This window comes from Penicillium macrosclerotiorum (assembly GCF_028827735.1).
Source record: "Penicillium macrosclerotiorum strain IBT 26536 chromosome Unknown utg000003l_segment0_segment0, whole genome shotgun sequence".
Classification (NCBI taxonomy): domain Eukaryota; kingdom Fungi; phylum Ascomycota; class Eurotiomycetes; order Eurotiales; family Aspergillaceae; genus Penicillium; species Penicillium macrosclerotiorum.
The window spans coordinates 4,816,515-4,839,362 of record NW_026643083.1 but is presented as its reverse complement, the minus strand read 5'-3'; the positions used below and the strand labels follow the sequence as shown (position 1 = coordinate 4,839,362).

The window sequence follows — 22,848 nt, the reverse complement described above, 5'->3', positions numbered from 1 at the left end:
TTATTGTGGAAAGACGCAATCTCTCGGCTTCTATTGGATGGGTGCTTTTTTGCGAGTACCAGCCCCTTCTCGCTTGCTATCTATGTCCCCGAGTCCACGGAAGAGCACACCGATCACCTGCAAGGCAAGCGACAAGACTACCGTCATGGAGCTGAAGTTGGTGCTGGGATACACGTTCCATGCCCATTCCTGCAGAGCCCATACACTTAGAATGAGAATGGGATGCAGACCAGCGCGCCAGCAAAGGAACGGAGTGGTCCATGCCAAATATGCAAAGAACTGGTAATGCAACGACCTGGCGCATAACAAGCCAATGGCCAGCGCACTCAGCATTGCAGTCATTATGAATGACTTTGAGAGGCTGATTGGTGGCTGGCGGCCCTCGAGCTTGTCCTGGAGGAAGCGGAGCATATTGGTCCCTGAGGGTTTCACCCAGACAGTCAAGAAGACGGCCAGTAAAGACACATGCAAAGCCAGCAAACCCAATGAAAATTCCCTTGAAAGAAAATTCTCTTCCCCTACAAAGCGCCAATTCACCGTCCATTTGAACATAAATTGCCGCGATAGCTCGAATGCCTTGGAAATATAACCCACTGCGTTGGTCTGGAGGAAAGGGATAGCGAGCAAGACCTGTAATAGTATTGTTTCACATAAGCACTGGCTGTTGAACTCTAGAAGGGCCAGGTTTGCGTAGCTTACCTGGATCAGCACAGCCATGAATCCCAGCGCCGCTGTTTGCAGCAGCCCCAGGCTAAGCAGGGTGATGATAGCGATAGCCGGTACAAGCAGTACCAAGGTCATTTTGATTCCTACCCCAAAAGACCACACTGCGATTCCAGCAGTCCACTTCTGCTTCATGCACAAGTAAATTGCGACCCACATCGCGAAAGCTGCGATACCATCATTGAACATGCGCAACATGTAGATGCTATGAAGCCGCTTGGACAGCACCAGGAGTGGAAAGAGATAAGGAGGAGCCTGTACCTGCCTATAGCAGGCCATCACAACGATGAGTGTAGCCAGATACAAGCCGGCAAAGATGATCTGCCCAAGGAGAATGTCGCGGCCCTCATCGGTAAGGTTGTAGAGGACGGTGTAGATGTGGACGTGGGCCGCGGGGTAGACGAGGGGGCCGGTTGAGCCCTTGATCGAGGTATAATCGCGTTCACCGGATATATATAGGGAGATTTGTTGCATATACGTTGTCCAGTCAATTTCGGTGTCTGTCGTTATGGTATCGTGGTTAGCTCGGCCTGGCCTGGTCGGTTTATTTGCGACGCGACAGACTCACAGGAGATCTTCCAAATCACTAAGGCGCAAAGGAACGCGTCGGCCAGAACAAGAAGAGGCGCAATCCATTGCGTGTGCCGTGGATGTGTGAGCGCTGTACGTATGAATTTGGCCCAGGGCATGGCGGCGGCAAGGTGGATGTGGAGAGGATGTCGAAAATGGCCTGAACAGCCACTTGAGCGAAGCGGCCGAGGAACCGGGCCAAGCTTACGCGGTCATTTTTCTACACTTTAACCTCGAAGCTGTCTGAATTGATATCTTGGATTTCTGTGAAAATATCTTTTTTTATACAGTTTTATACATGAAGAGTATTTGAGCTCCGCTCGATCAGCTCCGTACACCAATCGGTCTATCCAAGCCATTCCAACACATGTAGCCCAAATGTTTCGACCTCGTAGCCAATTGCATGGTATCATTAAACAAGAGAGAAGGAAAATGAGAGGGTGCAAATAAAAGGACAGGACAAAAAAACACCTCTAGAGCACGCATGGAACACAGACATTATCGACCTCCGTCAGATCCTGTTGTCTGGGTCTGAGGTTGTTCATTGTTACGAGCATTGCGGAAGCCCAACAGCTCGCCGAGGACACCCTTTGGCTTTGGGACAGGGCATTCATGTCCAAGGTGTGCTATATTCTCTGCCTCCTCTTCCATCTGAAAGAATGTAGACACTTCTTCATCCATCGCGCCGGATGGTGTCGGAAGGCCGGGCCGGCCGAATTCTGAGTCGATGTCTGCATCTTTCCGCCTGCGGCGACGGATACGAGGTACTTGTTGCCCGTCGGCTGTAATCATCATCTGGGAATCGGCGAGGGTTCGTCGTGGAGCTGGACAAGGGAAGAGATGTGGCATGCCGACCACCACGAGGGATGCGAGAAGGGTACCGGCGAAAAGAGTGCTCGTGGACCGCGAGCGCGGATGAAGATGTGGCGGCATCGTATCGGGTGAAAGTAATTGTATAATGAATGAGATAGATGCGCAATGGACAGAGCGGGGACGTGGCCAACTGCTTTTGTCTCTTTTTTTGGGGGCTCAGGCCATCGGACGGCGGAAAGTGGGCAGGTCGCTTGGCCCGGGCTGGATGGAAGAGGCAGAAAGGCCAAGAGAGAGGCCAATTGGGTCTCCGGCGAGAGCAGTCCTCAGTTGAAATGGTCGGACAGTGTCAACAGCGAGAATCCGGGGAGGTTGGCAATCGAAATGGGGGGAGGAAGAGAGTTGCGAAGGCTCTGGTGCATCTAATCTTATCTGCCTCCCGCGTGATTGGCCACAGGCTCGGCGCGCAGAGTCGGATCGCCTTCTTCGCCCGATCGCTATCTCGCGTGTTTCTTGTCTTTCGCGATTTTGCAATGATGAGTCTGCGATTTTTGCGGGAAGGAGACTGACTTGTCTAGATCATTTTCGTTGCTCCTCCCTTTTGAGGGGATTCCCTCCCACCCACCACAACCTGCCCCCGTCTCTCTTCCACTTCCCCTCCCCCGAACCTCCATCTATCTATCCACCTTCCCTCAAAGCGGCACCATGAGTGACCTAGACCGGTATGGCATTAGCTTCTACTATGCAAGATATTCCTAATCTTGCTGACTTATTCTCTTCTGCAGGGCGATTGAGCAGCTGCGGGCCTGCCGCCTGATCCCCGAATCTCAAGTTCGTGAGCTGTGCTACAAGGCGCGCGAGCTCCTTATCGAAGAGGGCAACGTTGTGTCCGTCGATGCACCGGTTACCATTTGCGGCGATATCCATGGCCAGTTCCACGACCTGATGGAACTGTTCCGCGTGGGCGGCGACGTCCCGGACACTAACTACCTGTTTATGGGCGACTTTGTCGACCGTGGTTTCTATTCGCTTGAATCCTTCCTCCTTCTCCTGTGCCTGAAGGTGCGGTATCCAGATCGCATCACCCTGATTCGCGGCAACCACGAGTCGCGCCAAATTACAACAGTATATGGATTTTATGACGAGTGCATTCGCAAATACGGCAGCGCTAACGTCTGGCGGTACTGCTGCGAGGTGTTCGATTATCTCGCACTCGGCGCCATCGTGCTAGGCGCTAGCTCGGAGTTGGAGCCGACCGGCTCCAGCGCACCCGAGATGACACAGTCCACAATGCCAATTGATGATGGCGAGCTCGAAACAGAGGTACTGAACTCGCGTGGTGAGGTTACCATGAGCACATACCGTGCTCGTCAGCGTTCGTCATCAGACACATCGACAGACTCTCGCAACATATCTCCGCCCCGTGATATATCAGCTGCGCCAGGCATGGCGTCAACCCCGACTCGCACTGGTGCACCCGGCACAGGCGCTGGCGGGGATTCTAATGGAAGCATGACTACCAGCCGCACAGGCGCTGTGTTGTGCGTTCACGGTGGCCTGTCACCACTGATCGATTCTGTGGATAAGATCCGCTTAATTGATCGCAAACAGGAAGTTCCCCACGAGGGCGCTATGTGTGACCTTCTCTGGTCAGACCCCGACGAGATTGAAGGCTGGGGATTGAGCCCACGTGGCGCTGGCTTTCTCTTCGGTGGTGATATCGTCAAACAATTCAATCATCTCAATGGTCTTTCGCTGGTAGCTCGTGCTCACCAGCTTGTGATGGAGGGGTATAAAGAAATGTTCGACGGCGGGATCGTGACGGTGTGGTCTGCCCCGAACTATTGTTATCGCTGTGGTAATGTTGCCGCCATACTAGAGCTCGGCGAGGATGCCCGCAATGGGGGCACTGTGGCCCGTAGCAATGGAGATTATGGACGGAGCAATGGAGTCCTGGGCGCAGATAGTGTTGTTAACACTGTTGTGAGTCCCGGAAGAAGATATCGTGTTTTCGAGGCCGCGGCTCAGGATACAAGAGGTATGCCTGCGAAGAAACCCGTAGCTGATTATTTCCTGGTAAGTCCGACGAGCCATGTTCTACTTCTGTATTCCTCTGGATAAACGCCTCTAGATTACTAACTAATCTGGCAGTGATACCATCATCCATTGCATGCTTGCCTTTCTTTCGTCCATACGTTCATACGGCCCCCCTGGAACTCTTTGATCTACTCAGCATCTTGTGCCTTGGTGTTTGTTTGTCTCTTTGCTGCAACTGCAACCCTAATGATCAACTCTCATGACGGAACTATTTAGCACTTGGAATTCTGACTATTTTTTTTTTCTCTGCCCTCATTCATTTTACTTCCTCTGTGATCCGGGTTGCAATAATTTGGATCTCCAGAAATTCTGGCCAATGGGACCACAATATACAAACTCCAGCCTAAAGCCCTAAAGATCACGAGAACCCCCCAGTCTCTGGTATCATATGACATGCAAACACGAAAGAAGAAAATAGGGACAAGTAAGAATGTAAGCCTAGGTTTAACACACTAGAAGAAAGGAAGAGAAAGAAAAAGAAACAGGAATATCAAGCCAAGAGACAGGATAAATGGCTATTGTTCAATGGAGAACACCCAAAATTGAAGAAGATCATTTCCATCGATCATCATAACCAGACATGTCATTATATGCCACAGGGCCGAGATCAGACATTCTCGCCGTAACCTGGGATTGATGTTCCGCACCAGAAGCCGGACTGGTATTTGGGGCCATTGGCATCATATGGCCATGGCTACCATCATACTGGAGATGGGTAGGCGAATTTTGCATCCCAGGGCCCCATGGGCCCGCCCAGCTCTCCATGCCAAGTCCCAGGGACGCCGAGTTCCGCGACCACCAGTCTTGGCTCTCTTCGACAAGATTCTCAGGACCCTCGAAGCCAGACATCGTAGACGCATTAGACCCGGGAGTCGTGTTCTGAGGCCCGATTTGAGCACCAGGTGCATCATACCAACTGCTGGGATTGGGCGATGCAGCGGAAGAACTGGGCGACGCGAGATTTGGTACCGGATAACCGACATGTGACATCGGCCGGAGGTAGGTGGGCTCTGGTGTGACAAGATCCACGCGCTGGGGCTGCAGCCCCGACATGCCGCGTGCTGCATGCAGGGCTGGCATGGCTGTGGGCATGGACCCGGGTGCGCTTGGATATTGGGGCCCCATCGACGTTCCCATCGTGGAGACGGGGGCGTTAGCAGCCACCGGTTCTGTGGATGATGCCACGAGGGGAGCCTGGTTAGTAGCCGGCGAGAACCGGTGAGGGCTGGCGACTGATGATGGCATGTTGTTGTGCGCCGCTGGAGATCCCTCCGATATTGACGGAGAGGTTGCCTGATCCCACGATCCCCAGGAGCCCCATTTGGCATGCGTGCGCTCAAAGATGGTGCTGGCTTCAGAAGGCAGCTCAACTTGCCACTTGCTCGCAGAAATGTCGAGAATACGTAATGTCCGACGAGCACACAGCCAACCTTCAGCCATCTCTTCGAGATTCCGAAGTCCGTGCACCACATCTCTCTGGGCATTCTTTTCGGGAAGGTTGAGTAAGTGGATAGTACAGGCAGTGTGTGCAATATAGACGACTATATTAACGATCTGTTTCAGCCCGTACGTTCTTTTGTACATCCGCATTAGTTTTGAAATGGTGGAAGCGGCCTGGGTGCATATCTTTCGAGGAGAAACATGGGCGGGAAGAGGCGTGTTAGATTTGGTGTATTTCAGAAAAGGACGGTAAAGGTGAATGAGAAGAAGCTGGTGAAGCATGCTGTTTGGTATTACAGTTAGCCCCGTTGTAATCAGCATTCCCATTACCTGGCTAACTTACTGCATAACAAGAACTTGGGGAAGTTGGCCTTCTTTGGGCTCCAATTCTCGAGGAAGCTCCTTTCTCCAGGCTTCTATTCGGGTATGAACGCCACTCAATCTTTTCAATTCTGACTGTTTTTGCCGTGTCTTCTCTAATTCAGCAGGATGGTAGAAGAACACAAGAATGTCGCTGGTGATTTCACAGAGCTTGGAGATTTGTAGCGCCACGGCCCGCGTGCGTGATGGTTGTGAATTTTCGTGGCTTACACCGGAATCGGTATACGGGGACCAGAGTCCTTGTTCCTCTCGAGGTAGAACGTCGAATTTGGGAACATTGGAATTCGACGATGATAATTGAGGTTGACGTCCAAGATAATTTGACCAGGCCCTGCCACGGATTAGTATGTTCAATTGCGGGCTGGAATCTCTCAAAACACATACTTGTCAATTAAATAGCAACCCCAAAACGTAATTCGCCGCGCATCGATTTCCTCATCTGTGAGGCTGTGTGAGCCCATATGGGAGGCATCGACATTCAATCCAAGGTCAAATGCCATGCGAAAACTAAGACCACTATAAACCCAGCCTTTGCCCTCGCGTCCACATCCAGCCTCGCGGACAGACATTAGTGCAAAGGCTTGGACTGTACACAGCTTTGCGGTCTCATGTTCATCGTTCTCCAGCACCAGTCGTTTGGCCTCTTTGAAAAAGTGGTTCCCTGCCGTTGAGAGGTTTTGGGGATCATCGAAAGCTCCAGACCAGGAACTAAAATGGCAGCCGAGTGCTAGCATGGCGTTGACTAGCAAGGCCGAGCAATATGGACTCGAAATGCCCTGGATGTAGTCCCGGTAAAATAGGTCTTTAGCGAGTATCGTGAAGAATGGATAGTGCCACGTAAAATACATGGTCAGGAGATGGCTGATCAATACGTTGTCATCAGTTACTTCGGTCCATCGCCGGACAGGGCGTGTACCCCTGGCACTGCCGAGCACCGAAGAATCCTCCGGCATGGACGTAGACTCGTGCAATTCTGAGCCAGGGGGCAGGAAAATGAGATTTGAGGTGCCACCAATAAATTTCCGTGAGCCATCTAACATCAGCTCACTCATTTTACCTGCCAGCTCCGCCTCGAACTGATCGACTTCGACAAGGCGGTCATCGCGCTCAGGATTGTCTGGTGTCTCGACAACAGACAAAAGCCCTTTCTCTCGAGCAATGACTGACTGAGCGACTTCTTCGAGATCATCACAGGAACGCAGTTGGCGCACCAAGTCAAAGGCATCTTCCTCTTCGTAGTTCAATAATGCTTGGATCAAGGTTTGGAGAGTAGTATGCTTAGTTCGCAAGGTATCAGCATCTTTCTTGTAGACTCCTTTCCGGCGGTTGTCGGAGTTAGGATCATAGACACCTGACGGGGTATCAGTTAAGCTCTGCATGAGTTGACGGGGACAGACCTACATGGTGTATGATACACGGAAGAACAGGCTGCACAGCTGGGGAGGTTGCCATCACACTAGGTCCCAAATTAGCGGGGCCCCAGGCAAACTTCATAAGAGAGGATATTTTACCTTGGACTTCCTCCTACGGCAGGCAATGCAGGCGGTGCTCACGCAGCGTCTTTTGGGCGGCCCCCGTTCTGCAGCCATGGTTTGGGCCGCTGCAATAGGTGGGAATCAAGATACAAAGGGGATTCTTTCTCCGCGGACGATCATGCCGTGCTTCAGCGTCGTGTCCGCCGGTCAATGGTCCAGCTTCGAAGGGCCGTACTGTATAGTTTGTCCATTGTCCAAGCATAAGAGAAGGCACCACGATGCTTTGTAGAGAGGGCTACTGCCAACGGAAGGAGAGGGGTCTTGCGTGATGGTGTGATTACAAACCCTCAGAGATAATCCCCGCAGCCAGAGCGTTGCGTGAATGGGATGCAAGCTGAACCTTTCGATAGGCCTATATGCCTATCAACCCTTAGATCCAACCAGCGAGTCTCGAATCTATACAGTCCGCAAGCAGCACATGCGGGTAAGCGTTCACAATGGGACCCCGCGGAATGACCCACACCGGGAGGCGGAGAAGAGAGGGGGGGTTTGTAGGATGGGTTTGGGAATGCCGAGCTGGTGCTCTCGACGCTAAAAATGAATTGCGATCCAGCCGTGATGATTGGATGTAGCCAAGACGATGGAGGGTTTATCGTCGGCTTCTGGATGGCTCCTTCGAATGCATCACATATCGGCGGTTGACCATGAAGATAGCTGACTCATCCAGAGGGACGATAGACATGTCACGTGACTAGACTGAATATCACATGATGGTGGGCTGAGAGTTGATGCAGCTGTCGGTCGCGTCGACGGAAGAGACTATCTATATTTGCTGGATGTATCGCATGCGAGATTGGACGACCGGGAGGTAGCGAGGGAGAGACAAGGCCCCGGAACCCGGTACATTGCCCAAAGGGGATTCCCATGCATGATATTGAGACATACCCGCCACAAGCGAGAGGTCACCATGGGACCGTCAGAATCAATACGATGGGCCTCCTGATGTGACTCTGATGAATCTGACATTGCATCTAGATGGCGCGCGTGTTTGGCCACGACATCAACACCATTGAGATCTCCAAAAGCAAAAGCTCGACCATACGTAACTTTTGTTCGCAAACCACCCTAAAACAAAAACAAATGGATACCTCCAGCCAAGCCCCAAGCCGGAGAGTAACCAACTCGTACGGAACTACGTCCACAACCATGATGCTCGATCACACCGATGAGGGTCTCTTTCAGACGTGAACCCATTAACTATTGGTTCCTCGCTTGGGGGGATTTTTCGTGAGTGGTGTGCTTCATATCCGAAGCCTAGAGTCCCGGCTAGTCGTCCTGATACTGTGGGATTGATTCTTGTACACCGCAATTATCGACCCGCTTAGGGCTGCTCCGCCGGCCACGTCTCTTCGACTTGACCTTTTCGGTGTGCTGCAGCCACCCGCTGCCCAACCAACCCTAGTATTCTCTGTACGGAACACGTAGTCCTCCGTACATATGGAATGGTTCATCCCGACCAGGTCGCCCGACCGCTCCCGAGATAAGGAACTAATTCTCTCGATCGAAAAACATCCACGACTCGAGATGCGTGGTCTCAGAGGTGTTTCAGGCATTACACAAGCAGACACACCCGATCGATAGTTGAGTTTGGTTTCTTTTTCTCTTTTTTGTTTTTTTTCGGCGACTTTTCATGTCTTTTTGTTTCTTTGGGGACTTCGCATGCTGTGATCTTGCACCATTAAGGGATTTTTGGGTGCGAACGGCGGCTGAACTATCTGCAGGCACCACACTAAACCCAACCTTAAACGGCCCACCCAGCGGAGTCAGACAGTATCCCAACACACGACTGGGTCAACAAATTCCTTCACCGTAGGTTTTTCCACTCGAAGTAGCACTGAAAAAGGGGATCATGCCAAAAAAAAAAAAAAAAAAAAAAAAGGGACGGGAAGGTCGTGGAAATGATCCAGGATGACAGGGACTAGAGCGCTCCGAAAGGAACTATTGCCAGTCTCATCCGATAGGCCTGTCAGGAGAGGGGGCGACTTGACCTGTAACGTGTGAAGAGGCGGAAGGGGGAAGAGTCAGCGAGTGCCACAGAACCAAGGGAGGAAGAGGGAAAAGGAGATCGCAAGGCGTTCTGTGGCTCCACCGGAGGAACATTCCACCCCGACGGAAGGCCATTACAATGCTACCCTTCAACCCACTCAATCCACTCTGCCCGTCAACTAAGCCCAGACGAGGCAGGCCCATCCCGGGGGAAGAGAATGCGGGAAGTTGGCAATGGTATTGTGAGGAAGGAGGACGCAGTCCGGCGTACGGTATCGAGTATTGAGGTGGACAGTGGATGGGCCAACGCAGAGGGGCCATTAGTAATGGCAGACAGATCACCTTGTGGAAGTCACCCCCATACAAGTCACATAATCCAAATATTTCCATAATCGAATAGTCCCCTCATATAATAGCCCCCGTAGTATCCCATAATATCCCATAATATCCCATTATCTCTTAATCCCACAATGGGAGCCCGCATCCGGGAAGCCGGCATGGTACGGGCCCGTATTCATGGTACGGTGTCAGTCTTGTCCCCGCGCCCAATCATGCAGACCCCCAATCAATCAATGAATAATAATAATAATACGGAACCCTCGGCAAAGCCCTGCGTAAGCCCTGCGCCAGCCCCAGCCCAAAAATACCACCGCTTCGGTCGCCCTCCCGATTCCTTACCGTCACACGCGTACCTGCCCAATACGCTCTCTTATCATCCTCCTCCGCTGAGATCACCACTTTTCTTATCTTCCTCTGCCTGCCCTCTTAGACTTCCTCCTTCTCTCCCTCTGTCAACCGTCCTCCCTTGGCTCTCCCCCCTTCCAGTTCCCCCGCCTTCTCCAGCGACTCTCCTCCCAACCAACCGAAGTGTGACGCTCCGACTACGCCAGCCAACTACCCTCTTTGCTTTCTAACCGCCTCCAACTCCCCTCCCAAACTCAGTCCAATCCGCGCCGCTACTGGTCTCTCTCGACCAGTCGTGCCGGGAGACCAATCCGCCTCCATTCCCCCCATCAATGTATCTCGCCCAGACGCTCGACCAGAGTGCCTCCTCCGGCCAAGGCCTCGCAGCAAACCATCGGACGGGTATGACTCTATAAGATGATGGTCCCAAGAGCCTTTCTTTTCACCTCGGCCCCGCCCCAAAAGGCGATGCAGCCCTTTAGCAGCCATGATCACTCGGCTCGGCCGCCTCTCAATCAATCGGGAATCCTTCCTGCCAAACAGACCGAGAACGCCGGATCGTCCAACACACACCCCGTGGTAATCCCACCTAAACGGGGCTCCCGCACCCCGTTGCATCGGGAATCACGGCCGCGTACCCTGTCCAAAACTTCGGCCTCATCTCGTCGATCTTCCTCCTCTTCTTCTTCCAATGAGCGTCATTTACCAACCTCAGTCGCCTCCATGTTGAATGCAACGGCAATACCCGTGCCACGACGGTCGTGGTCCACTCGGCGGCCTCGGAAACTTCCCCGTGGGAACCATGTGGAGGAATTTAGTCGGATGATGCAGGAAGGCCTGAAGTCCAAAGATGATTATCTGCTAGGTGGTTCAGGCAATACACCTCTGGATATCTTGCTAAGCCCTCCGGACGAGGACCATGATCGATATTCCACTGGAAATGAATCCGAACTGGAGCCCTCTTTCTCAGCACGGTCACTCTCCAGCGACTCGATGCCTTCGCTCGAGCCCGATGTTGGGTCGCCGTGCAGCTCATCTCTTCCTCCCACACCGGCCAGCCATAAAAGCTCGGAAAGGCGACACCTTCGGTACTCGACTTCCGAGGATTGCGCCTTGAACCACCCCCTGCTTGAAACAGAGATGGATGATTTGGAGATTGTGGAGTTTGAGAACCCCGATGAACCCATTCGGCAAGCCGGCGACGAGCCTTCAAAACGGTCTGCTTCCTTTGGGACATTCCCACGCCTACGATCATCTTTTAAATCAAACCTCACTGCATCCTTACGAGCCATCAAATCCGCTGCGCAATCCGTGTCAACCTTCACAACGCCTTCGGTTCAACCTGAGGATTTTCTCACGCGGTCTCTGTTCACCATCACACCCGAAATGACCGATGATCGTCGTCCCCCACCGATGAAAGAACCGCCTTCCCCTGCACTCCGACGATATCTGAACCCGACCCCCATCTCTCCAGCAGAGATGTGTGTCTATCATGATCACCCTCGCGACAAACAGGACCCGGCAGGTTCTTGTCCTGTCTCGATTCAAATGCAGACCTATCGCCGGTCCCGTGATCGTGGCCACCGGCGCAACCATTTCCATGTCGTCCCTTCCAAGAACCGGGATCAATACTACACCTTCGATCCTGAGGTACCTCCCATGTCGCGTCAGCGAGAACCCCGCGAAAACAGCGATTTCCTTCGTATGGTTGTGCTAGAAATGAACATGCGCCGTAGCGGCAAGCTACGCGAAGATATTCCGACTCGGGCACGCATTATGCTCCCTCCGCGGAAGAGCAACCCGTATCGATTGTCAGGTGACTACGAAGACCACGACAACGACACTGTTCCATCGCGATGGGTGGGTGTCTCCGCCTAAATAATCGATCCCGTGGATATGCCACGCGAGCTGCGCCGAGCGCGGTCGTGTGTGCTATCCAGTACATATTTCTGATCTCTCTTCACCTTTTTCATTTTCCTTCATTGTTCTTTATCATACGAGCGCGGCGTTGGACTAGGATGCATGTGTCCTGGCCGACACCATTTTCTTTTGTGACATACCCCTTTCATTCTCGAGCACCGAACCTAGCGCTAGTTTCTAGATTCTCTTGTGAATCTCCTCATATCCACCACTCCTCAGAGTATAACAGTCTCCATCAAAGAATCCATCTCAAAACTAGTTTTATTTCTCTCCCGGTACTACTAGCTTAATCCCCGGTAATACTGTATACGTGATCGCGCCGTTCGAGTCCGCTGTGCCCCGCGCCGGCTGTGGTGTGATATCATCCCGCAGCCATGAGATCATCCCCGTGTGGTCAGCCTTATTCTCCGCATGAGCGATTCGCTGCCTTCATTAGAGGGTCTGTTCTTTTGTGTATAGGTCTGGTGTGTCATTTGTTCATAGAATCCGGAATGAAAAGGCAAAACACTGGGCCTGGTGGTCTGGATGGGTCGCAGGCAGGGACTGATTTGGCTATCCGGGCCCGGTCGACGTCAATCTTCCTTGACTTGGCAGCTCCATCCTGGCAGTCATCTAGCGTACTCGGTCTTTCGGGAACCGCGAAGCACATAATGTAATATACATACTGAGACACAGATTTATCCAAAAAGTCGGACAATTGTAACCTTGATCTACGCCGGAGCTTTGGAGCCGTTCTTGACCTACCCTAATATGCACCCACCTTTTTCTGTGTAACAAAAGGCTTTGAACGTAGTTTATATAATATTCACATATGTCTGGTATTTCATTCCCTACCTGAATTCGTGTTACTCCCGAGGAGCCCCAGTGCGACCGCCAAGCAATAAGGTGTGCTGATTACATTGCTCCTCAGCAGTCGAATACAGAGAGCTTACTTCCGTTACTCCATTTTTCGAGTTCACCACACATATATAAAATATTTGTGGCCATTCGAGCAGATGTATTCCGGTTTTGATAAACGTTAGCCCCTTTCAGACTGCAACGAGTCTCACTTTTCACATGTAGTCCGCCTGCCCTTCGTGAAGATTGCCGGCTTGCCATCCACCTTTTGACGACACTCTCTTCATACAGTATGGTTCGGACAGCGAGAATAGCACAGAGAAAGACGATAGCGGCAATCATATTGGATATTTGCATCGATAAGAGCCAGAAAAAAAATGGATTGAGACTCCAGCAATCAACGTATCGTAATGAGCAGCTGGGTAAGTGTATGCCCGTACGTCTTGCAAACTATACGTTATCAGGGTATCCAAATATGCAAATGCTCCACTAAAACGTTGCCTCACTGGAGATTGTTTAGGTCTCTATCCTGTGCTGTTACCCGTGTATTATATTCTATTCTCTTCTGCTACGTCTTATTATATTGATAAAATTGGCAGAACTTGACAGAATTCATATTCCTATGCTTGATTAGTTGGCCCTATAGGCTATCTGTGGACCTGGAATCAAATTATCAATCAATGAGTATCTGGCTGAGGAACAGAGATAGTAGTCGGATCGCTAGGATTGGTCGTCCATGAATCCTTAACAAAGCTGTTCGTGAGCACGATACAGTCTTCGTTGTGGGATCTCTTAGGCTTCGTTGCAGAGCTTCTTAACGTGTTAAATGGCGCTGCTCTGTTGGAATGGATCGAGCTGAAGTGCACTGGACCCGCGGTGCTTGACAAGGTGGAAAGGATTTGCGCAGCAGAGGCTGTAGACTTGGAAGACAAGCACAAAGTATTCCACTGTAGGATTTAATGCAAGATCAAAATGGAGCCACCGGTCTGAGTCCAAGTTGAACGAATACTCTTGATATCTAGGTTAAAATGAAGGCCTGGACTACAAAACCCAGCTTCTCACCCGATCTATTGCGCCTTCACCCTGCCACCCAAGTCGCGCGACGCTAAATTGGTGCTCGCCCATCCCTCTGTCTCTCTGGGGCCAGAGTGCCGCACGGCGATGTAAGCCAAGGGATTCAATTCCTTCTCATTATCAACCCAGTACATACGACCACAGGGTGTGGAGAACAGGGCTTCCCGTCCGCTCAGCCGTACTTAAGCCACACGCCGGCAGGTTAGTAGTTGGGTGGGTGACCACCAGCGAATCCCTGCTGTTGTATGTTTTTTGCTTCATGGTTGTTCTTGATCTGCACAGGCTTGGTTTGGTACACGCGCTATGAAAGCAAAAAAAGCTGCCAGAAACCAAATATCTTTCAAAACCTTGACGAGGCGGAAAATCACAAGCCGGACAGAAGAAATATCTCAAACACAGTCTTCTGTTTTTTGGGCATTTGCCATTTCAGGAGCCCGGGAATGTGAAATAAGGGAGAGATTATAAAGTTTGTGAATGCACTTGGGGTAGCATTGGCAATGAAGAAAGCGGCATAGTCAATACAGACTCCTTTCTCGTCGGATCCGTGTACTGTTCCCAGATTAGTGACAGCTGAGCGCCTAGTCTTCGAAATAATTTTGCAATTTCCCACGATTTACTGATAGATGATGGTTAATTTAACTCTCTGTAGGGATAAATTTTCTGTATCTGATCCTGCGATGTTTTATAACAACCTTGACACCAAAACTGCCCCTAAATGCATGGCCGAATCACTTTCTTATCGGGCCAAAGCGACCCTGTATACTCCAGTCACCTATGAGCCGTATTACGATGCCCCGGCCGTGTACCTCATGAACGAGAAAGGTCTTGCAGTGCCACTCAATTTTCAGAAATTCATGGTTTTTGCAGCTGGAGAGGGTCTGATCAGGACACAGGCCTGCGAATCAGGTCACACAGTGATGTTAATTATACCGCAAGTTGTATTTAGACTGGTTGACAAGCTTCAAAAGACGCCATGGTGACTTCCATACAACTTTAGTTTCCCCAACAACGAGAGATCATAAGCATTTCCCGGTCCGAAGTCCATTGAGTTTTGGTTTGAACTGTTTCTATACTAGATATCAGTTGACATGCTGACCCTAAGCTGGCTTTCATTATTGATGAATACCCGGGACTTCAACACACAAACTAAACAGTTATCTGTGCGAAATTGGAATTTTCCATCCTGAGTGACATCGAGGCATCTTCAGATATCCCCGTTCTTAATTCATCACGGACCCGCCACTGCTTAGCGCCCCGCACCTAGAGGAAACTAGCCAGAAGTCTAAGAGACAGCTGTTTTAACTATGAAACACCGCTTTGCAATTAACAGTCAAACCGGGGTGTTAAGCCTTTTGGCGCGTTTGCAACGCTGTTCTTCAGGATCTAATGAGCCCGTGACGAATATAGTATGTAGCGCATCTGATCAATCATGATGATCTCCTCCCCAAACTAGATGACAAATGGCTAGACTGTAACAGCTTCGACGGGGTTTATTAATGCCCCACTGGTGAATTTCGAAGAAAGCTGCCTAGAGCGTACCAAATCTGTGGTATTAATAGCTGAGATAGGAAAGTGTTATAAATAAGAGCGACAAGCCCCATGACATGTGTTGTGGACTATGCGTAGATGTGGACAATCATACTGACTATTCACATATCTCATATATTGGAATTACAATCATGAAGCTTGCGGTATTTCTATTTCTCCAAATCAGTGCTGTTGTCTCCGGCTATTTGGCTACCACGACAGTGGGTTCATCTATTCCATTTTCAGGAGACATAGAAGGCTCATATTTTTACAGCGCTATTATGATGGCCAAGAAGGTGCCTGTGGCTGCGGTAGCTCGTCTGGGGCTTTTTCCTGGCAAGTGAGTGTCATAAAATAAGTGGGTTTTATCACTCCTTTCTGCTACTAACTTGCAGTTCATAGCTTGGTATCAGTAGCGGGGTTTACACTGCCGCAGGGTCACAGGCCTTATTTGACACGGCCGGTGCATCATGGTGTGGTGGCGGCTGCGGAAAATGCTACAATCTGACCTCAACTGGCAGTCCCCCATGCAGCAGCTGTGGAACTGGCGGGGTTGAGGGTGAGAGCATTATTGTTATGGTCACCAACCTGTGCCCCTATAATGGCAATGCGCAATGGTGCCCTCAGGTGGGAAGCACGAACCAATACGGATATAGCTATCATTTTGATATCATGGCTCAGAGTGAGATATTTGGCGACAACCCCGTAGTTGAATTTGAGCCAGTGGCCTGTCCCAACGAGGCCACGTCGGACTGGGACACATGTGTCTGCTATGGGGAAACGGCGACCGATGTGACTCCCGAAGGCCTCACCTCGAGCAGTGGAACAGCCAATACAGTTTCAGCCTCATCTACCACTACACATATGACTACAAGTAAGACCACTACGACAACTACCACTGTCACGACGAATACATCCTCTGGTTCAAGTGCAACACAGACTCTCTGGGGCCAATGTGGAGGCGTTGGATGGACCGGACCAACCACCTGTGTTTCTGGTGCCTCCTGCCAAGAGCAAAATTCTTACTACTCCCAGTGCTTGGGTTAACCACAAAGCCAAGATGATGGACCAAGGTCCTTGCATCTGTCTGATCTAGCAGGTGGGCATCAAGTATATAGTATGATGGGAAAATAACCTTGATATAACGCTCTACAATACGACCCTTTTTTCTCTTACTATCAAGACGGGGCCATTTGATAAATCTCCGAGCATCATGGTGTTGCTGTTCCCTTAAACTTCTCGACCCCACCGACGAATCCTACTTGTAACCTTGACAAACCTATTCTACCCTTGCAAGTACATTATAGCGCGAAAAGGGAAATAATCGGCTTGTTGTATGCATAGGAATTCTTTGCCAGATGAACATGCAATTTTTTGATATAAGTACTCTGCTATTCCATGTCCCAAGTTGAAGTTAATGAAGATGAGAAGAGGGGATTTCAGTGCAGTCGCATATTAATGAATATGCGCAGGCTTGGCAGCTTTCCATATTTCCATCCTTGCTTGATTTTTTTGATGGACGTATATGTTGCTAGGAAAGTTTTGCCAGTATTATGGATTTCTGTTCCTTGCAGCCGTTCTGAAATGTATGAATACACAACTCATCAGAAAGAAGAATCCCAATCCCTCATCAAACTTGCTTGGGAACTTTAGACATCTTTTGCCCGCCTTATCAACCGCTAAAGTGGCAAGAGTTTTCCCACCCCCTTTCAATTTCATATAAGTTGCGTCTGAGTTAACCTCCCAAGTGTAAGCTATTGGAATCCCTTCTACTGTTAGAAGATAATGGTTTCCATCGGCCCTTTCCTGGTTCAAACTCAATGATGCCTTGGCCAAAGTCGCATGCTGGTTCTGAGGAGGCTTTATCGGATCAATTGCCTTGATTTCAACGTTGGAGGAAGACTTGATTTCGCATTGACCAGCAACTCCGCGTCTCATCGAGCCTCCTGGTATTAGGAACACAAGTATCCCAGGGCCGTTATACCGCTCTGACTCGGGAGTATTTCGATCAGTTGGCATCCAGTCCACGTTGAGTATTTCAGGGTCCTCATGATTGCTTTGGATGTTATAACGCCTCCAGTCAGAGTTTAGCTCCGAAATATGATAGCTGATAGAAGAATTTGAAGTGGAAGAATTTGTAGGGCGCGACATATTACGGAATCACTTAGCAAATTCAAGTACTTTATTTGAGTCTTTGGGGTGATTTAGAAGAATTTGAAAGCGAAATAACTAACTATTTAAATTCTTATATATAGGAGCCTTGTTCAAACTAGCCACGAAGTCAGCTGTTTCCTTTTTGTTAGATAGTTGGTTGAGTCATTTTGTTATTTCAAAGTATCAGGTATTAAGATTATTGTTAAGACAAAGTAATACAATGTAGACATCGGCATCGGTGCTCCCATGCACAAAGATAGTAAACAGCATAGGTGAAACGCGCCGCGTCGAGGATGAGGGTTTTTTTGATGTTAGATCTGATGAACCGAACGGATTTTGACTGGTCGGTTGGGGGAAGGAAAGATAAGAAGCTAGCTATTAACTACTAGTGCCTTACATCGCCCCTCAACTCACATATTTAGCTGACAGTCTTGACGTAAATCTATGGGTGTCAGTCACATGACCAACTAGTTGATGACCACAAATCAACCAATTTTGTTGGAGCATTTGGGCGTCTATGCTATATATATCACTTTCTGGGCTATATTTTGACCTATTATTAGATGTCATCTCCACATCAGTGTTTACGACTGCGCCATGATTTTTAAAAAAATCTTTATATCTCATTGCGATTATTCTTCCTGTGGAGATTTAACAAGTTTGGACGTTGGTAAACTAGAAAAGCACTCTAATTAATGAGAAGCCCCACTATCTGGACTCTTCTTTGAAAAAGCGCTTACTCAGATCACCAACTCTAGGTTGTTCGCCTATGTTCCACCCCACAGAAACAAGGGATACTGCGGTCTTCATAAAATACGTCTTTGCAAAGAAGGCCGACTGTTGAGATTAATGGGGGCTGCAACAGTAGCCGCAATACTAATAAAGGAACGACAGGCAGAAATCAGATCAAAAGGAAGTTTTTCGAATGAGTCGCCCTAAATAGACGATATCGAACGTTACGTTTCCGATGAAATACCCTGCCAAAGTTAACAATGACGAAGGAAATTAAATGCCGAATTCTCAACACCTTGCCATTTACAGAAATAGGATATATTCTAAATAATAATCTAGGTTTATGTAAAGTTTGTCGTTGGCAGTACAATGAACTAAAGAACCAGACACGCCAAATTCATCAAGTTCTTGCTTTTAATGCCACACCAAGGACGTCTTGAGAACTTGATGGCAGCGTATCTTGAACAGGAAAAGAATAGACTTGATTTCTTGGGTACGAATTCGCTTTATTTTATCATTATCTTTTTTTCACTTGCACAAACTATGTCAAGTCACTTGAGGGCATTCCCAGGTCCGCCTGAGGCTCCAAAAGAAGGCAAATGGCGGGCACCAGAGCAGGAACGACCTGATGATTACTAGGAACTAATTGGGATATAAGAGATTGAATCAAGTTACACGATTTGATGACACTCGTGGATTCATAGCATGCCGGCGAGTCCGCCTATTGCGATGGCGATATTTGGAATCCTGAACGAGTTAAAGCTACATTAGTCACCCGAATTTGGTATCATAGTATTCTGGCCACAGCATCCGAAGAAAATGAGAGGGAAATATATTTGAATATAGTTGAACTTACTTTCTTCGTCTAGCAATGTGCTATTCTTCCAACTTTCCTCTATCCAGGCTAAATTGACTAGATGTGGCAATTTCTTCCCAGTCCTAGTAGCTAAGAAGTGTCGCAATGATTTAATGTCACCTGAAGAAACTGTTTCCGCAGACACAATTATGTGAGTGATATCGGAGCTTTCCAGTGAAGGGACAAGATTGGCATTTCCGAACTGCGCCATGTTGCGTGCAAGAGTCAGGCGGATATTATTTGGCTGTGTTTCCTCGGAATTGGCCTCATCTTGAATTTTTCGTTCATATAATTTTGGCGTTGAATAGAAAAAGAAAGTAAGGCCTCGAAAGAGCCATCCACAAGGCGCTGTATAGCCTGATGCAATCATATCTTGGATATGTGCCTCAATTTTGTGAAGGGAATGCGAGTCTAGCGGGCCGTCCGATGTGGCTTTGTTATCCTGCATGCGCTGAAGAATCTGATTACGCCAATTAGCATGGACGTTGAAGATATCCGTTCAGAGATATGGCCTGCCTCGTTAAGTTCATCAATCGTCGTATCGCGAGCGTAGCTGTCACCGTACTGGTCAACATTGATGTCTATTTCTTTCCCTCGGCACTCCATTGTGAAAAACATGTGACTATCGAAAGAATCCGGGTCAGCCTTGCTTCATTCTGTTCGTTATGTCTTTAGAGGACGAACCGGGGTTCAAAAGGGAGCAGAATATCTGGGAGTCCGACATCCTTTTCCTTCTGTTTTACACAATCAACAAGCCAGGACGGCTTGACTAGGTTGACTTTTCCATTTTTTTGCAATGAAGCCACTTTAACGGTTTCTATGCTATACGTTAGCCTCATTCTTGCAATTTATAGATGACCAAACTCACTTCTTTCAGCAACACAGATGGTATCCGGTGCAGCAGTGTTTGTTTGGTAGATCTTGCCTCCATTGGCCTTCACTAACTGCTCAAGTTCGGCTTTCGAATATTTCTCTGGGAACGTTGACTCGGTCATAATGACTGGAATAGTGCTGTCAGAAGCTGTCGAAGTGAATATCCATGCATTGAATACTCACAAAAATTGAGCTTGTCAAATATTTGGCTTGATGGGCCAAAATACTGCATATTCTCTCTCTCGTCGTAGCCTGCGATGGCCAACGGCTTCTTCCCAGCCTTCTTGACCCGTTTTTGCTTTCTTGAATTATCTACCGAGAACTCCTTTTCCCGGTGTTCTTGCTCCGCATTAGACTTAAGGTCTAAGAATTCCTGAATCGACAAAGCCGTCTTCCAGTCCTTATCCTTGCGTAGCCTCTTGAAGCGGGGGAAGCGAAGCGTCAATCCCATGCGAAACTGGTCACTCACGGATACAGAGGCTGCTTTGACACAAATAACAACAGAGTCGGATGGCTTGATCCACATGTCTGGCCGTTCATGCTGGGCATTCCCACCGGCCAATTCAATGAGATTCACAGGTGGCTTTTTCGCATTCCACTCTCTCCATTTTCCATCCGTGTGATGACGGACCTCTTGGTAGTCAGCAGCAGTGAATCCACCGCCAACTTTACAGAATGACCAGCACTTCATGGGATCAGCATCTTGGCTTGAATTCCCATCATCAACCCGGAGACCACACAAAAAGCTTGCTAAAGCTCCTCCTCGATGACCGGAGCCGTAATATCCACCTATGACGATGAGATCCAGCGATTCGCCGAACTCCGTCATATAATCCGGTTTCACTTTCATCCAGTCATCGTGACGCTCATTTAGCCTGTATGGAGATCTAGGGTTCTTCAGGACCAGTCCCTCTGAAGCCTCTGCCACAACTGTTCGTAAACATTTCTCAATGTCTGCAACAGTAGTGGCTTCGTGGTATTCAAGAATCTCAAAGCGACGGTGAATGGGCCGAATGGTTTTCTGAAGTGCATTCCGGCGATCTCGAAGGGTGTACTTCGTCAAGTCACACCCATTGAGGTGAAGAATGTCAAAAATGCGGAATAAGGGCCGTGGACCGTCCGAAAATGGATTTCGTTGCTCTGCCAGGGCTGCAGTCTTAAGCGTACCGAATGGGACGGGTGCGTCCTGCTTAGGATCCCATGTAATCATTTCGCCATCAAGGATAATGCTCTGTACGCCATCCACAAAGGCATTTTTGAGATGCCTTGTCAAAGCACCGTTCTCATCGCATATTCCGTTGCCGTACAGATAAGTATATTCTTTTGCTTTCCGTGACCAGAAGCGAAACGTCCGTCCGCCTGGTATTGAGTCGTCAGAGGCCATATGGAGCTGCATACGCTCTCCATCCATTTTCTCCTCGATCCAGAAGACAGTGTCCTCCTCTGTTGGCCGCATGCGAGAGATCATCCTCTCAAACGAGTGCATTTGGAACTGGGCCAACTGAGGTTGGAAGCATTGCATCAGTGCAATGCCTCGATCCTCCGCCTCAAGTCGAATATTCGGATCATGAAGTTCCCAACATACGCGCCGCAGACTACTCGAGATATTATATAGGTTCTCTGCATCTGGATGCCAGACATGGAACATAGTGCGTTCTGTGGCTCCAACTTTCATTTGTCGTAAAATTATCCGAATTAGCCAAGTAAGCTCATCTGGATTCATACGCTGATAGAATTCTGCCAGAATGGGCAACTGCTGGTCCTCCTTGGAAGCCGCCGAGAGCTTGTCGAGTCTGTCGTTGACCTCCTCGATTGACATATCTCCAGGATCAGTCCTCATCGGCCGCTTGGACAGCACATCATAGCATCGGCCCGCGAAATCACCCGCCATGCGCGAGGCGGATATGCCGGGAAGCTTCCAATTCAGTAAATTGGAGGCATCTTCCGACTCCTTATTGATCTTCATGATCTTGACCAGCATTTTCCCAATCACTTTCTCCTTGATGCCGTACATCGGCCGATCTCTGTCCTTATCGGGGAGAATGAGCCTGAAGGCTGGGTAAATGTCGTCCCCCACTTCCTTCCGCCATCGGGAAACAAAGCGAGCGATGACATCGCGTCGGAGTTCATAAGGGTTCAAGTTTGCTGAGGTTTTCCCCTGAGGTCCAACTTTCCGGCGTGACAGACCAGGGCCAGGGCCTCTAGGCCGCTTTCTGATGTCACTTAGGGGGTTGAAGAGATCCAGGTAAAGCTCGTGGAACGGGAGCGTGGGTGCGCGGTTATGCGGCCGGTTCGGGTATCTGGTGGGTTTATTAGCCAAAATGCTCTCAAAATTGAAGAACCAGGTGTTAGCAACTTTTCATCGAGATTCTCCTCTTCGTACTGTGGAGCATAGGGCAAGATCCCATCGGAATCCATGGTTGTGAGAGTCGCAAACAGCTGGAGATTCCCCGGATGGATTTAGGCAGCGCAGGACGATAAGATAACAGACGCGCACGTGTGACATCACCTTATCATCGGGTTGGAACTACGTAGTATGTATATTCTCAAGCCACAATAGAAACAGAAGAAAATCCTTAAGATCAACATCCATTGAACGCTACTGTATATTCCAAGCCTAGGGGTATTTCCGGATATCAATCAATTTTC

General features: G+C 49.3%; 7 protein-coding genes across 7 annotated transcripts; 3 read left to right on the top strand and 4 right to left on the bottom strand.

Moving 5' to 3' along the window:
- Positions 1-30: 30 nt before the first annotated feature.
- alg3 (dolichyl-P-Man:Man(5)GlcNAc(2)-PP-dolichol alpha-1,3-mannosyltransferase) lies at positions 31-1,412 on the bottom strand (the record flags this gene model as incomplete). The annotated part of the gene is made up of 3 exons (XM_057076376.1): positions 31-630; positions 700-1,223; positions 1,292-1,412. The coding sequence occupies 3 exons, from the start codon at positions 1,410-1,412 to the stop codon at positions 31-33; spliced, it is 1,245 nt and encodes a 414-aa protein (XP_056935881.1).
- A 379-nt stretch (positions 1,413-1,791) lies between these two features.
- On the bottom strand, positions 1,792-2,226 carry N7462_004649 (uncharacterized protein; the record flags this gene model as incomplete). Its single annotated transcript, XM_057076375.1, has 1 exon — positions 1,792-2,226. One exon carries the CDS (start codon positions 2,224-2,226, stop codon positions 1,792-1,794), a length of 435 nt encoding a protein of 144 aa, XP_056935880.1.
- A 582-nt stretch (positions 2,227-2,808) lies between these two features.
- Positions 2,809-4,257, top strand: N7462_004648 (serine/threonine-protein phosphatase; the record flags this gene model as incomplete). The annotated part of the gene is made up of 3 exons (XM_057076374.1): positions 2,809-2,825; positions 2,889-4,179; positions 4,255-4,257. 3 exons carry the CDS (start codon positions 2,809-2,811, stop codon positions 4,255-4,257), a joined length of 1,311 nt encoding a protein of 436 aa, XP_056935879.1.
- A 495-nt stretch (positions 4,258-4,752) lies between these two features.
- N7462_004647 (putative C6 transcription factor (NirA)) lies at positions 4,753-7,610 on the bottom strand (the record flags this gene model as incomplete). The annotated part of the gene is made up of 5 exons (XM_057076373.1): positions 4,753-5,923; positions 5,984-6,352; positions 6,406-7,372; positions 7,423-7,477; positions 7,533-7,610. 5 exons carry the CDS (start codon positions 7,608-7,610, stop codon positions 4,753-4,755), a joined length of 2,640 nt encoding a protein of 879 aa, XP_056935878.1.
- Positions 7,611-10,643: 3,033 nt separating this feature from the next.
- On the top strand, positions 10,644-12,104 carry N7462_004646 (uncharacterized protein; the record flags this gene model as incomplete). The annotated part of the gene is made up of 1 exon (XM_057076372.1): positions 10,644-12,104. One exon carries the CDS (start codon positions 10,644-10,646, stop codon positions 12,102-12,104), a length of 1,461 nt encoding a protein of 486 aa, XP_056935877.1.
- A 3,632-nt stretch (positions 12,105-15,736) lies between these two features.
- Positions 15,737-16,631, top strand: N7462_004645 (Endoglucanase-5; the record flags this gene model as incomplete). The annotated part of the gene is made up of 3 exons (XM_057076371.1): positions 15,737-15,805; positions 15,859-15,924; positions 15,987-16,631. The coding sequence occupies 3 exons, from the start codon at positions 15,737-15,739 to the stop codon at positions 16,629-16,631; spliced, it is 780 nt and encodes a 259-aa protein (XP_056935876.1).
- Positions 16,632-19,737: 3,106 nt separating this feature from the next.
- Positions 19,738-22,617, bottom strand: N7462_004644 (DNA ligase (ATP) DNL4; the record flags this gene model as incomplete). Its single annotated transcript, XM_057076370.1, has 5 exons — positions 19,738-19,948; positions 20,011-20,143; positions 20,195-20,326; positions 20,383-22,499; positions 22,556-22,617. The coding sequence occupies 5 exons, from the start codon at positions 22,615-22,617 to the stop codon at positions 19,738-19,740; spliced, it is 2,655 nt and encodes an 884-aa protein (XP_056935875.1).
- Positions 22,618-22,848: the final 231 nt, after the last annotated feature.